Genomic DNA, 15537 nt, shown 5'->3' with positions numbered 1-15537 from the left:
GAAGGGGAGAGAGTGAGGATAGAGAGTGAAGGGGAGAGAGTGAAGGGGAGAGAGTGAATGGAGAGAGTGAGGAGAGAGAGAGAGAGTGAAGGGAGAGAGTGAGGAGAGAGAGAGAGTGAAGGGAGAGACTGTGGGGAGAGGGTTATGGATGGGGGGGGGGGGGGGTGAGGGATAGGAGAGGTGGGAGAGAGTGTGGAGGAGGGAGAGAGTGGGGAGAAGAGAGTGTGGAGGAGGGAGAGAGTGGGGAGAAGAGAGTGTGGAGGAGGGAGAGAGTGGGGAGAAGAGAGGAGGTAGTTATGTCGTAACTACTCTGAAAGGTTTTGAAATACCAAAACTACATAGGACCCCTTTGAAAGCTTTTCCCAGCCATGGGGAGTTTAGGGGGGAACGGGAGAGGAAAGGGGAAAAGTGGGGAGGGGAGAAAACGGAGGTGGGGGGAGAGAGGGAAGGGGGAAGAGAATGAATGAGGGGGAGGGATGGAAAAGAGGAGGACAAAGTGATGGGGGGGACAGAGTGATGTGAACAGAGTGAGGATGAACAGAGTGAGGATGAACAGAGTGAGGGCGAACAGAGTGAGGATGAACAGAGTGAGGATGAACAGAGTGAGGATGAACAGAGTGAGGGTGAACAGAGTGAGGATGAACAGAGAGGATGAACAGAGTGAGGATGAACAGAGTGAGGATGAACAGAGTGAGGGTGAACAGAGTGAGGGTGAACAGAGTGAGGATGAACAGAGTGAGGGTGAACAGAGTGAGGGTGAACAGAGTGAGGATGAACAGAGTGAGGATGAACAGAGTGAGGATGAACAGAGTGAGGATGAACAGAGTGAGGATGAACAGAGTGAGGATGAACAGAGTGAGGATGAACAGAGTGAGGGCGAACAGAGTGAGGGCGAACAGAGTGAGGGGAAACAGAGTGAGGGGAAACAGAGTGAGGGGGGACAGAGTGAGGGGGGACAGAGTGAGGGGGGACAGAGTGAGGGGGGACAGAGTGAGGAGGGGACAGAGAGAGGGAGGGGTAAGTGAGGAGGAGAGAGAGGGGAGAGGAGACAGTGAGCAAAGGGGGAGGGGGGAGAGAGAAGGGAGGGGAAGAGGAAGAGTGAGGGGCTCTTTCAGGTAGAGCAATAATAATAATAGGTGCTCTTATATTTTTCACATCGTGGTATTTTTAACCATGGGCTTCTGCTCGTCATCCTATAACTTTGTTCTCATAGATCAGAATAAGTTATTACCTTGTTTTGTTTAAAAGGCTGAAAAGATGGCCCATAAAAACAATATCTGGATGATCATAAGGACAGGCAGCTTAGTGAGGACACACTCCATGATGCAGTAACCCATCTAAGAAACACCAGGAAAACAAGTTTTACCCTCCCCATCCCCCACCCCCAGGTTTCACAACCACCCTCAAAAAACCCTTTAGAGGCTAATTGGAGGAGTGAGGCAGAGGGTGGCCATTCCAAGAGGTTGTGGGTTAATGGCAGACAGAAGACATGCAAGCACCAAAGACAGCCAGATCCTATTCATTTGGGAAACTAGAGTTGAGCTGTACAACCAAAACTGTGAGCATGTCACAAGTGAGCTATCCTGCTATTAGGCCCAAGTTCTGAAGTTTGAACAAGCCAAATGCATTGAAGAGTTGCACGAAGCCAGGAATCGTGCTTTACATCGCACAACTAATCGACTCCAGACAGGGCGTCTGAATTCAAATTTAATTAGAACAGCGAAACGTTACCAAATCTGCCATTATTGGCCAAAATATAATCATTGGACTCATCAAGAAGTGACAGATATAGTTCAATAATCGTAGCAAACTCGATAATCTTCACTTTACATCAACGTCAGAGTAGAGACATCTTATGATTTAAATAAGCTAAGCTCCTTTGTACTGCACAGATGCATGCACACAGAAAGTCCTAAACTCCAAATAGAAAAAGTGGCAAAACATCATCAAAGTGAAAAATCAAAGTGATCAAATCAAATCAAATCAAATCAAAAATCAACCCTCGGAGCTGCTTCTGCAACCACAAATTCCTGAAACTCACCAGGAGGTTTTCTCTGCCCTTGTACCGAGTCTGGTTAGCATTGAAATGCATGGCAAAGCCCTGCTTCACATGGGCACCCTTGTACTGCAATTGCGATGGCACAGAGACACATACACACACCATAACCATCACAGAATTACAAAAGTAAAGCAAAGACAGACATGCCTTCAGAGCAGTTGAGGAACACCTCCACCTCCCCACATCCCCCCTTCGGAACCTTCTACCGAGGGTATAGTGCAACGGCAAATACAGATGCATTTGAAAAAGGAACAGCAAGGTTACAAAACAGACTGTTGCCAACAATCAAGAGTGATTGATTGAATCATAGCAAAAAATGAGGTAAACTGATGCAGACGAGGGCAGTAATGTGAAAGCGATGGAATACACCCGTGCTATTATGACCACGAAGTAGAAATAGAGCTTCCATGGAACCTGAACTCAACTGGTCTATATCAATATGGTTAGAATATGCATAATAGAACCACAAACTATATAGTTTATATGTGCTAAAGAGGTGCAGTAACGTTGAAGGTATCTCATGTACAGGAAACTAGAAAAAATTGAGTTTTAAATGAGGCATGACAAGTAAGACTACAATTACTTTTCTTAGATTTCAGATTGACAAAAATTGATTTTTCAATATGGCCGCCCTGCCGTGCCCATTTTTGGGCGTGCAACGCCCCAAATGCAATCCCGAACCAGTTTATGTCTTAAAGATGCTGCATAACAAGTTTCACCAAATTCAATCAATATTTGTGACTTTTAGAGCGTAGACGTCGAATTGTTTACAGACACACAGACAGACAGACAGACGACGGACACTGGGTGTCGACAAAAACTCAGCTGGACATAGTGCAGTTGAGTTAATAAAAGTAAAACTAGAATGGAACACGGTAGACAACATACCTCTGCCTGGCCAAACAGTTTACGTTTTGTATCACACCGACAGGCCGGATCTGGATCTGAACCAAAATCTAATCAACTTCTTCTCGTCATCAATCCAACTCATCCACCTAGTTATGTCTGAATCCATCAACAACTTTTTAAAATATCATGTTAAATATCGTTTTTGCCCCATCTCTCAATGGTGAAGAATCACTTCAGAAATTCTGCTATCCGTATCCGCACACGGATCTTCACCAACATCGAATACATTTGTCCTCGTCACGCACCAAACCTGTCCACCAAGTTTCATCCGAATCCGTCTACATAACACTTTAAAATATCGTGCTATATATCGTTGTTGCCCTATCTCTCAGTGGTGAAGAATCACTTAAGAAATTCTGCTATCCGATTCTGGATCTGGATCTTCACCAAAATGTAATGAATTTGTCCTTGTCAAACACCCAACTTGCCCAGCAAATTTCATCTGAATCTGTCCACAACCTTATGAGACATCCTGCACACAAACAAAGACAGTGGTAAAAACAACAACCTCCGACCATCACAGGTGGCAGAGTTAAAAAGAAGAGGAAAGAAACTATGAAGTCAAAAACGTGTGGTAATAAAAGTCACAATAAATGAGTAAATGAGCAGAAATTAGGGTGAACCCAGCGTTTTTGAGCAAACTAAAGGCTAGATGAGCTCATAGAGATAAATAAGGGGAAAAAAATGGGTGGGGGGGGGGGCTAAAAACAGGCGAAAGGAGTGGTTTGTGGAGATGATTCGTGGAAAGGAGTAGACCATAAGGGATCTGGTGTAGGAGTGAAGAGTTAATGGGGTAAGCATACAGTCAGGAAAAAGTTTTTAATGTTTGAAAACTTAAAGACAAACCTCAAAGCATTCAAAAGGAATATATGAGGAGGGCGAATGATGCATCATGAGAGGGATTTCCAAGGAAACTGACTATGTAAAGGATATTTTAATAGCAAAGCGTCCCTGAATACCACTTCCACACCACCCCCCGTAGGAAAATGAAAAAGACCCCCAAAAAACAACCATAGATAGAGAATAAAATGTAAAATGTACAAGCGTTACGCCTAGGTCCCCCATCGGTGTAGTGATGTGAGTTGACAAAGTGGAAGACGCAAGGCGGCCATCTTGGATTTTGACGTGGCGACCCAATTTTCAATAGCGTTCTCCCTTATGCGTAGATACACCCACACACCAGATGAGAAGTTAGTAGTTCGTTTATTTTTCAAGATATTTCGCTCACAAGGTTCAGACATATATATGGTGGCGGCCATCTTGGATTTTAAAGTGGCGACCGAATTTTCAATAGCGTTCTTCCTTATGCCGAGATACACCCACACACCAGATTAGAAGTTGGTACTTCGCTTATTTTTCAAGATATTACGCTCACAAGGTTCAGACACATGGCGTCAGACATGCATGGCGGCGGCCATCTTGGATTTTGACGTGGGTTGCACCCACACACCAAATTAGAATTTGGTCCTTCGCTTATGCACGCACGCACGCACAGGAAAACCATAGTTCCCCTTTCGCTCCGCGGTGCGACGGGGGACAAAAATGACTCGCATGGAATGAGGCTACATTTAAAATCTCAATCAACAAAACGAGCTACTTGGACAATAAAATTGGTTATTTGATAAGACGTGTAATTTGTCTGCCACAATCTTACCTCCATGCCTGCTTAACATGATCTACCTGGAATGGTGTTTACAAAAGTCCCGATGAGGATTGGGTGAAGGATGGTGGAAAGAAGGCAAATAGAGATGATGTAAAGGCACAAGAAGAGAATACAGTATGTATGTGTGTGTGTGTGTGTGTGTGTGTGTGTGTGTGTGTGTGTGTATATATATATATATATATATATATATATATATATATATATATATATATATATATATATATATATATATATACATATATATATATATATATATATATATATATATATATATATATATATATACATATATATATATATACATATATATATATATACATATACATATATATATATATACATATACATATATATATACATATACATATATATATATATACATATACATATATATATATATATATATATATATATATATATATATATATACATACATGGCGTCAGACATGCAACATTGAAGAGTTGAAGACCGCGTTTATATATATATATATATATAATGATTTATATACGAGAGATACTGTATATAGAGAAGGAGCCAGAGAGAAAGAGAAAGAGGTTGTAGATGGTGAATAACTATTCTCACCAGCTGCCTGAAGCTCTCCTTCCACGGATTGGGGAAGTCACATTCATCGGGGTTCACCTGCTGGAACTTTTTAGGTTCAGGATGCATCATTGGCCACGTGTACTCAAACAAGTTGATGTAGAGATGCTTCCTGGTGTGCCACAAACAGAATTCCGGAAGTTGCGAGCAATTCCATCTCTTTGTACGAAAAGTCAATGTGAGGACTGTGGTTTAATACCAGCCTTTTCTCCGATCCAACTGGTTAAACTTCGCCTTGATACCAGGCCAAAATTTAATAACAATTAATATTCATTCTATTCACCGCCACCGCCCACACTCCCCCATCTTTTCATCTGTGGAATTGTCTTCCCGAGTGCATGTCATGCTCTTCCCCTCCTGGACTCTGCTGCTACCCATTGCCAGGTTTCTCCATTTTCTAGCTCTGAGCATTACTCCATCTGCTGAGATCCACAAGGGTCTCCATCTGTTGAGACTCCCATTGCACATGTAAACCCTCTCATTGTGCATTGGTGCATCCATACATTCTTGTCCTGTTTCCTTTTCACCCCCATTATGTACCCACTTACCTTGTGCACCCTGTTTCACTCTTCCCCGATATACTTACATCGTAAGAAAAATGCATCCAAAATAGCATTTACTGTGCACTGAACCACAGGAATGAATATTTTTATGCCACTACTTTTTTTTGGCAGAAGGGAAAACAAACTTCCTTTCTCCTTCTGGAAAAACCGACAATTTTTATTTTATTCAAGTTGCCGGAGTATTCACAGTTTAAATCATTACTAATCATCTCAAATCAAGTGACCTAGTGGGATTTGGGAGAAGCAGGGTAAATGACACTCAATATCGTGGCCCATGCAAGGAGATGATGAAAACGACATTATGTTTCACCATCCGCATACTGCAATCTACAATTGAGATGCAAAAATAAATAAAAGACGAATATATATACAGCAATACCCCGTTTTACGCCATTTCGACCTAAGTCAAATCCGACTTTACGCCACTCTTCTAGAGAAATTTCAGTTCAGCGAAGGTCATTATGTGCGACTTTACGGCACTCCTACATCATAATAGGAGGACGTGAAAAATTAATTTTTCCTTAAAAATATATTTAAAATAAATAAAATAGTACATAAATTAACAATAATGATCTACCTGGAATGGTGTTTATAAAAGTCCCAATGAGGATTGGGTGAAGGATGGTGGAAAGAAGGCAAATAGAGATGATGTAACCCGCAAGGCCAACCCCCGCTCTTGCAGGGAAAATGGCTTTAAAATGCCTGTTGTTGTTGTTGTTGTATAAATTAACAATAAAATAAGCTAAAAAATAATTTAAAATACAATAAAAAGCACATTAAAAATATTTTAAAATGTACGTACAGTATACTGTACATACGCGTAGCTGCTGGTTCTCATGCAAAATAAAGGCGACACCATATGCATTTTGTCCTGTGCTGCGGTCGCGTGCTTGCTTTGCCTTTCGCTGGTATTTTTGTGATTATTCCTTTACTGTGTAAAGGTTCCTTTACTGTGTAAAACAACCAACGTAACGTGGCAACGGCGAAACATGACGACGATGCCGGCTCGGACGACCATCCGTGGCAGATGTCACGTCACGTCACCGTGCAGAGTGTGCAGTGTCCGTGACGAGGTCAGGCCCCATGGCCCATGTGAAACGAACGACAGTGTCATGCCTCGAGCCGGGGTGCCTCGTCGGGCACCTTGCCGGCATCCGGCGTCGACGAACCGATTGACGTGTTCATGTGCACATGTGCGTGGATTTGCAAATGCCTGCCTGCACGTCGTCGTTTCTGCGTATATCGCATCGTCCAAAAAAAAAGAAGCAAGCAACTTCAGCCGCTCGAGGAAAGACGGGGCACGCCTACGAATCGGAGGCAAACATCGATCCCCGGGGCGGCCAGGTTCATGGAACCCTGAGCTCGTTCGTTCGTCACAGATGACACGACACGACCGCCGGTGAAACTGCTCGGACACGTTGGGTAAAGCCCGCCGTTGTGAAGCGGGCCGCGGAGCCACTCGGCACACAAGCCCGCTCACGGTCGACACGTCCGTGCCGGTCACCCCATTCGAGGAGAAGACCCGACCGATAGAAACCAACGGAGGGACTCCCGACGGGGAGCGGCAAAGATTCAGGATGAAGCCGCAGCCTCCTCCAGTTATTTACTCTAATTTTACGGTGTTTGTCTTCATTTTAAGGCATTTTTAAGACATTACGCCCGGTTTATGTCAAAAACCGAGTTACGTCACGGCTTATGGAACCAATTAATGACGTAGGCCGGGGTATTGCTGCACATACATATTGTTGCGGTTTTGGAATAAAGGCAAACCCCCCTTTTAGTTAGTTGCACCACAACATGTAGCCTCGCTTAGTTCAGTTATTTCTTATTAAATGTTAAGTATAGTCTCCTTTCCTGTGTTAGTATGCGTTGAGGCAAGTAAGTAAGTGTAGGCCTCATTGGGCTGGAATGCCATGTGCTAGGGCCTGGAACAAGTCGAGGAGGCCTGAGGGAGGAGCTAAAGGGGAGCGCCGGTAAGCGGCAAGCAGCCAATGGGAGCTCAAGGGGAGTGGCCAGGGACGGCAGCCAGGGGAGGTGCTTGGAACATTCTGTTGGGACTCTGGGGGGGTGGGGGGGGGGCGATAAAACCCTGCACCGGATCCCCGAACTCTCTCTCTAGCCTAGGACTCCGAAGCACGAACTCTCTCTCCGTGGCCAAGCTCCCAGCTCTCTCTGCGCTCTGTGGTCGAAAGCACGAACTCTCTCTGTAGTCTGCGTTCTGCCCCTGCCCTGTTCTCTGCCGCCTGTTATAAGCGCTCCCGCAGGACGATCTCTCCCGGGGCCCGAGACTCCAACGATCTCTGTGCCTGGGCTCCCTGCACGAGCGCGTTTTGCCTCGCTAACATGCCTGCACGACCGAGGTGCGTGCACGACCGAGGCCGACGCCCCGTGCTACGAACATCACCAAGGGGAACGCCCAACGAGCTGTCCGGGGCGAACTGCACGAACGACCGCGTTTGAGCGCGTTCTCTTCTCTTTCTTCCTTTCCCCGCGTGAGTGAAAGGACCCTTGTCTGGGTATTTAAGTTAAGGACGTTAAGTTTCTACCCTGTGTCTCTTTGCCCTGAGCACTGTATATTTATAAATAAACCTGTGTTCTTTGCTTCCATTTGGCCGTATACGTCCTTTCCACCATTGGCCTCGCATTGTACGAAATAAAACCGCTCAATCGGGTTCAATAATAATTAACGGCACGAGTCACGTGACACGCAAACCGCTCGGGCGTATCAGACCAGCGTGACTCGTGCGAGGTTCAGCCCCCGTCTTCGTGGCGGCGTGTGTATAGAAGGTACTTGGGTATTTGACTAGAGACCCTTCCGCACGCCCGCTACGGGGGTGGTGGCTGGAATTGCTCCGCAATCCGCCCCAAAAGTGGGTAGCGGCCTCGTGGACTCGAAGGCCCGAGGGGGAAAAGGGTTTAAACCCCCTTTGTACGTCGACGGGCTCGAGATCCGCAACAAATTGGTGTCAGGAGTGGAATAATTGGACCTAGAGTGCACGTGCTCGAAATTACGAGCATACGAAATTTAGTTTTTAAAACCAAATTTATTAAATTCGTACAATGGCTGGCCAAGACGACCAAATGCCGGTGGGAGTAATAGATGCGGGGGAATTAATGACCCAGGACCAGCAGGAAGAGTTGGTAGTCGGGGAAATTGATGAGGGTGCTGCAGTAAGGGAAGAAAATGGCGGCGCCTTGCACGTGGCGGCGGAAGCCGAGCCCGCTGTGCGAGCCGGGTTTAACATTGAATTGTTCTTAACCCAAATTAATGCATCCTTTGAGGTGCAAATGAAACAGATGGCTGAACGGATAGATACCAAGGGGGAAGAATCCAGGTGCGATATGCAAAAGATGAGGGCAAAGTCAAGAAGGGATATGAAAAATATGGGGGAGGACATTGGGCGTAAGCTGAGCGAGGAGGTCGCGGTGGTACGCGATGGGGTGTAGCGGTGCGGAGAACGCGTGGAGAGCGGGATAAAGCGGAGCAGAGCCAAATTGACTGGGGCTATGGGAGTAGTGACGCGGGGTGTAGAGAAGCCGACGATCGTCAAATTGGAAAAGGAAATTTTAGGGGCGCCGACGATCGTCGTGTTAGAAGAAGAAAGAATTGGGGTTGAAGAGACGGGAGAGACAGAGAATAAATCATGGGAGGTGGAAATGGAGCATGTGCAAAGTTCGTGTTCGCACCGTGATGCCGTGCTTGCTGACGAAATAAAAAGTTTGCAGGTGCTGGCGGAGAAGCCGGGGAAGGAGAGCCCCAAGGTGAGTAATAATGGCGGGAATGTGTTTGGCGCGAAAGGGTGCTCGGCGAGCTTGGGAGAGAGGCGAGACCCGGGTGTTCGTGAAGGGCCCATTGTGCGGTATGAGAGGGAGTGCGTACCGGAGTGCGTGGAGCTAGAGAGTGGTATGGAATGTGTCAAAGAAGAATGCAGTGTGTGAGGGAAGAGTGTGCACCAGTGTGAAAAAGAGTGTGCACCGGCGTGTGCGATGGCCGAGTGTGTAAAAGAGCAGTGTGCGAGAAGAGTGCGAGAAAGAGTGCATACCGGAGTGTGTGAAAGAAGAGTGCACAACGAAGTGTTTTGTTACGGATTCGTCACTTCCGTTGTTGTGGTTTTCATCCACTGTAAATATTTTTGATTCCATGTACTATTATTGTTGTCGTTTAAGGGAGATAGAGGTTACTATTTTCAAAAGGTAAAAAGTCAATGTTTTAAATGAAACCGGAACCGGACGACGACGAAGAGGAAGAGGAGGAAAGAAGGCGGAGCGAGTGAGTCGGGGAAGAAGCCTAGCTGCTTCGAGGTCTGGAGCAAACGTTGACAAACGGAGGTCACTAGCGAACTTCGGGTTTCCCGGGAAAGGGATTCTTCACTTCGCTGGATTCAGAGTTGTTATCGCTGTGACAGATCAACCTGCGTGTCAGGTTTTGGCGGTTGATTCCGAGGAGAATCATCGTCGTGCCGTTAGGCCTCGAGAACGGGCCGTTGGCCATTTTGACTCGCGTGCTTTGCGCATCGCGCAAGGTTTTTCGCTTCGCTTCAACCATTTTCACCGCATCCAGATGTTTATCCGGTGTATGTGTGTGTGTGTAACGTGGATTTTGAAGGTAAATCTGCGGTTCGCCGGTTTGGAGGCGGGAAACGTCCATACCCGAGGGTGTGATTTCCCAGTCGCCTGGAGGGCGCCTTAGTGGGGCAACTTACCATAACAATTGTGCATTTTGTGAGGAAAGCACCAAATTTGGCACACTAGTAGACTATCATATTATGAAAAGATCTGGATATTGGGCCATCTCAGATTCAGAGATTTGATTTTTGCAAGATTTCGATTCGATTGGGATCGAAGAGAACACCTTCTTCGTCTTCTGTACAGTGAAGTTGCCAGCCCTGAATTCTCTGGCTACATCTGCGTGCTTCATTGGGAGTGCAACCATGTCCCTCAGGTGAACAGGGACCCACCTGGCATAGTGTGTGATGGAACCATGGGACCAGTTCCGTCAGGGCATCAAGGTACATCGTGAATGAAGCCTGCCGCAGAGAACGCACGTAGACCAGTACCAACATCTCTAGTTCCAGAACAGTTGCCCAGTACTGAAAGTTGGGAATGTCTTCTCCTCTCTGGTGACACCAGTCTTCGAACTTAGGCAGGTCTTCTGCATCATCAGCATATGTCATACAGTGGCGTTCATACGCACGGTGTTGCAGGATGTGCAGTGCCGCTGCAGTGATTTGATGAGCTCTTCTTGTGCGGGTGACGTGGGCAGCTCGCAGGAAGGAGTCGGCCGTCCCTGGCGTTGCAATCTCAGCTTGCAAATCTGCAAAATCTGCAAATCTTGCAAAAATCAAATCTCTGAATCTGAGATGGCCCAATATCCAGATCTTTTCATAATATGATAGTCTACTAGTGTGCCAAATTTGGTGCTTTCCTCACAAAATGCACAATTGTTATGCTATATTTAGCTTAGCTGCCGGACTACCTTTGGATTTCCCCGTCGCCTTGAGGGCACCTTTGCGCAGCTTTGGCTGCGTGACTGTGACTGTCATCCGAACGGGATTCTGGTCTCGATTCGACATCGTTCTGACGATTACTGGAGCGAATCGACTTTGGCTTGAAGCCGGAATCAACTTTCGCTTGAAGCCGGGAAAGAGACATTGGGGAATGTTCTTCTTTTCGCTCACTTGGAACACAGTGAGTTATATTGTACGAACCTGATGGTACCATCATAGGAAATATATATTGGTTGTACAAGTGATTACTATTGTTGTTGTACTGTTATTCTTGTGTGATCTTAATACAATATTTGTTTGTTGGTAACAATTGCTGTGGCTTCACCATTGATCTTTGACATACAGGATAACACATTTTTCTGCCGTGACTCCTCTCGGGACTCGGAGGTACACCGTAACCGGGGGTTGGGGAGGAGCACGTAACAGTGTGCGCCTGGTTGTGCGAAAACGAAGTGTGTGGGGGGCGCGTGTGCGCCTGGGTGTGCGAGTGTGGAGTGGGTCGCGCTTGGTGAGGACGCGGCCCAGGCATCGACACCGACCGGGGTAGTCCTTAGTGGGACGGGTAGCATACGCGAGCCCCCGGTGAGTTGTGTGCCGCGGGGACCGCAGGGGATCGGTGCTGCGTCAGTCTCACGAGAACCGGCATGCACGATTCGTGCCTCCGGCCCCCGCACTGTATGGTTGGCGCCGTTTGGCGGCGAGGGCGATCGGCCGGGTTCCAGGGGTGGTTCGGAATTTCGGAGCCACGCACCCTATCGGGTGAGGTGCTCGGATGGTGGCCAGTTGGGTCATCGTGCGTGGGACCGCGAGGCCCCGCGCAGGGATGGAGCCCGGCACCTGGGCCCATCAATCCCTCCCCCTGCGGATCGTCAATGCTGGATGGACAACCTATACAGGCGACCAACCACCCGCATGGATCGCTCGGCCCTTCGAGGCCAAGCTGTGACAAAGCACCTCCGTAGATGGGGGCTCATAGTCTAGAGGACTGGAAGTAGTGTACCCCACGTGGGGAAATGGTACTGACTATTCCTCACACGAAGGGGGGCCCATGAGCATTAGTTTCGGGGGATGGCAGTATTAGGCACATGGAGGGGCCAGCAATGGTTGCCTCTATGGGGCACCGAAGCTAGCCGAGGGAGGGCTCGGATAATGATAGGGATTTAGAAGACAGTAGGGACAAGAATTAAGTAGGGACACCTGAACTGCAGAGGGGACGTAGAGAGTTTAGGTGGTTGTTAACAGAGGATGTGCATAGTGTAAAGGGACGACGGGGAAGCACGAGTTTAGGGGAAACCAGTTAGACAGATGATGCTGTATGAGTGAGGAATTGTGTGAGAATAAATGGAGTTGTGTTGAGGTGTGTGGAAATAAATGGTGTGTGAAAGTAATGGTGTGGACATAAGTGGTGTGCAAAATAAAAGGTGTGGAATGCATGGTGCGAAGGATTGAATGGGGGGGGGGGGGGGGGGGAGTGGAACCCATTCACGAAAGCACGGGTGGGTAGTGTAAAGCCAGGTAGAGGGTTCAGGTAAATTGCATGGATATTGACGCCTGTGGTGCGGGTAGTGGAAAGTAGTGTTTTGTGGGCTGCAGTAGACTGTGGAATGGCTGGGCGTGTGGCTTAATTAGTGCATGTGGTTATTGGGGCAATCCGTCACTGGTAGCTTGTCGGCCAGTTAAGGCCGCAGGTAGGCTCTGGGAGCCGGTTCGTTGTAGTGAGTGAGTGGGGCCCGAGGATCCCAGGGGAAGACCCGGGTTGCCCGATGCCGAGGTGGGCATAGAGGGGGTAAGTGCCAGGGAGGGCCTTTCCCGGTTAGTGTAGTTGTGAGGAGCAGGCAAGCTCGGGAGGCGGCTTCAGTGGCGGCGGTGCGCAGGTAGGTAGACCTGCTGGTAGAGCCACACGACCCAGCCCCAAAATTGTGCGAGGGCACAGTGCGAAAATTCGTTGGGGTGAGACCCAAATTCGGAGGGCACCACAGTGTGGGCAATGGGAATTCGGGTTCTTAGAACCATATAGTTTAAAGAGGTTGATTGGCAGGGTACGACCCCGGGTAGTTTAAATGAGTAATGCTATTAGTGTAGTTAGGATGAGAAATCCCTTTGCACCATCCACAGCCATTCACCGAGGAGGACGAGCTTCACACCAGGGCTCTGTAAGCTGTTTGAGTAGTGAGACGCATCACGACGTGGGTGAGACATTGTTTTTGTTCCATCCCTTCCTTCCTGGGAGGGATTTGGGGACGAATTTGGTATAGAGGGGGATATGGGAGACAGGACGTTGAGACGGATTGTAAATACAAGGGGGGCTAGGGTAGTGTAGCCAACGGTGGGGGGTAAGGACGGTTAGGGACGAGCTTGCTCCGCTCGCTCTCCCGCGTCCCTCGCACCGCACCAGGTATGGTGGTGCCTGGTCACCTTGTTTTGCGTGTGCTACCGTGTGCCTTTCCTTTTGCTTGTTGCGCCTTGTCTTCCCTCCCTGCCCCAGGACCGTTTGGAGGCCGACCTGTGCAGCACCCTGCGGCCTGCACCTTTGCTGCACCTATGGACTACAAGCTTTGTGGCCCGCACCTCTGCTGTGCAGCATCTTGCTGCAAATTACCTTGCACCTTTGGACCACCTGTGAGTGGCACTGACGCCACGCAGTTGGACCACGTGAGAGTGGCCCTGCTGGCCAATGAAAAGGAAATCGTGTGCTCTTGTGTGCCAAGATTGAAGATGAAGATTTAGATGGCCCTGATGTTTCATATGGCCTGTATGCCGGTCAGGGCCAGCCGGTTTTGTTAGCCGCACAAGGAAGATGCAAGATGCAAGATGCAAGCAGCAAGTGCCATGTTGAGTGCTTGATTTTCCTTTCCTCCAATTCTTTTCCTCAAAGTCCAGGTCCTGGGTCATAGTATAGTAAATAAAGGTTAAGTTCTGTGCTTGTAAATAGAAGAATGCGCCCACCGTCTATGTGTTTAGTTTGAAAATTCTGAAAATACACGGATAGTTGTGGGTGTGAGTCCGATATAATAGCTGCTCAACGCATTAGGAGGGACATATCTAGTGTTAAAAATGTCGCACACATGTGTTAGAATAAATGTTAGGGGGATGACACCGATGTGTCACATTAAATGTAAAAGTAAATTGAATGCCAGACTCTACCGGTCGTTCCGACAGGGGTGGTGTTGAGAGAGGAGGGTGGTGTTGCGGTTTTGAGAATAAAGGCAACCCCCCTCTTAGTTAGTTGCACCACAACATGTAGCCTCGCTTAGTTCAGTTATTTCTTATTAAATGTTAAGTATAGTCTCTTTTCCTGTGTTAGTAGGCGTTGATGCAGGTCGGTAAATTTAGGCCTCATTGGGCTGGAATGCCATGTGCTCGGGCCTGGAACAAGTCTGGGAGGCCCGAGGGAGGAGCTAAAGGGGAGTGGCCGGTAAGCGGCAAGCAGCCAATGGGAGCTAAAGGGGAGTGGCCAGCGACGACGGCCAGGGGAGGGGCTTGGAACGTTCTGGTGGGACTCTGGGGGGCGGGGGCTATAAAACCCGGTCCGGAGCCCCGAACTCTCTCTCTCTCTAGCACAGGACTCCGAAGCACGAACTCTCTCTCTGGCTGTCTCTGAGCTCTCGAGGTCGAAGCACGAACTCTCCCTGCCCCTGAACGAAAGAAGCTCTCATCGCTCTCTCCCTGTAGTCTGCGTTCTGCCCCTGCGTTTTTGCCTCGCTGACATCGGGACACGCTGGGCGGATTCCCGTGTGTGCACAACTGGAGGCCGACATCCGTGCCGCGAACATCCTCAAGGGAACGCCCATCGAGCTGTCCGGGGCGAACTGCACAAACGACCGAACTACATAAACGCTTGAGAGCGTTCTCTTCTCTTCCTTCCTTTCCCCGCGTGAGTGAAAGGGCCCTTGTCTGGGTTTTAAGTTAAGGACGTTAAGTTTCTGCCCTGTGTCTCTTTACTCTGATCATTGTACATTTATAATAATATATTGTTACGGTTCTCCGCCGCCCTTCTTCCCCTTACCAAGGGGGGATTAATCCCCTTGTTCTTTCTGGGCTTGGCGGAACCGAGACTTGAAACGCCTCTTCCGGGCAAAACGCAAAGTAGGGTTTCGGGACCAAGTCTCGCTCGTACCTAAATCCCTGCGCCGCCAGGGAAGCGAGGAAGCAAGCCTCGCACAAGCCACGTGTGATTTGGGTACACCGAGCAGATTGAGTACCACGTGGTCCGTGCAGCTTTAGGTAGTGGAACC

General features: G+C 48.2%; 1 protein-coding gene across 2 annotated transcripts in view; it reads right to left on the bottom strand.

Annotated features, from left to right (window-relative positions):
- LOC137426732 (F-box only protein 11) overlaps window positions 1–15537 on the bottom strand; it is a 164158-nt gene that overhangs the window by 39709 nt on the left and 108912 nt on the right. For both annotated transcript variants that reach the window (XM_068115549.2, XM_068115550.2), the window contains 2 exons: window positions 5215–5344; window positions 2042–2125 (listed from right to left, as the gene is read on the bottom strand). In XM_068115549.2, the coding sequence (XP_067971650.1) occupies window positions 2042–2125; window positions 5215–5344 (214 nt within the window). The remainder of the gene's footprint in view (window positions 1–2041; window positions 2126–5214; window positions 5345–15537) is intronic.

This window comes from Myxine glutinosa, chromosome 5 (genome assembly GCF_964187855.1).
Source record: "Myxine glutinosa chromosome 5, kmMyxGlut1.1, whole genome shotgun sequence".
In the NCBI taxonomy this organism is placed as follows: Eukaryota; Metazoa; Chordata; class Myxini; order Myxiniformes; family Myxinidae; genus Myxine; species Myxine glutinosa.
Note: the sequence above shows the minus strand (reverse complement) of the source record. Positions and strands in the feature narration are given on the sequence as shown.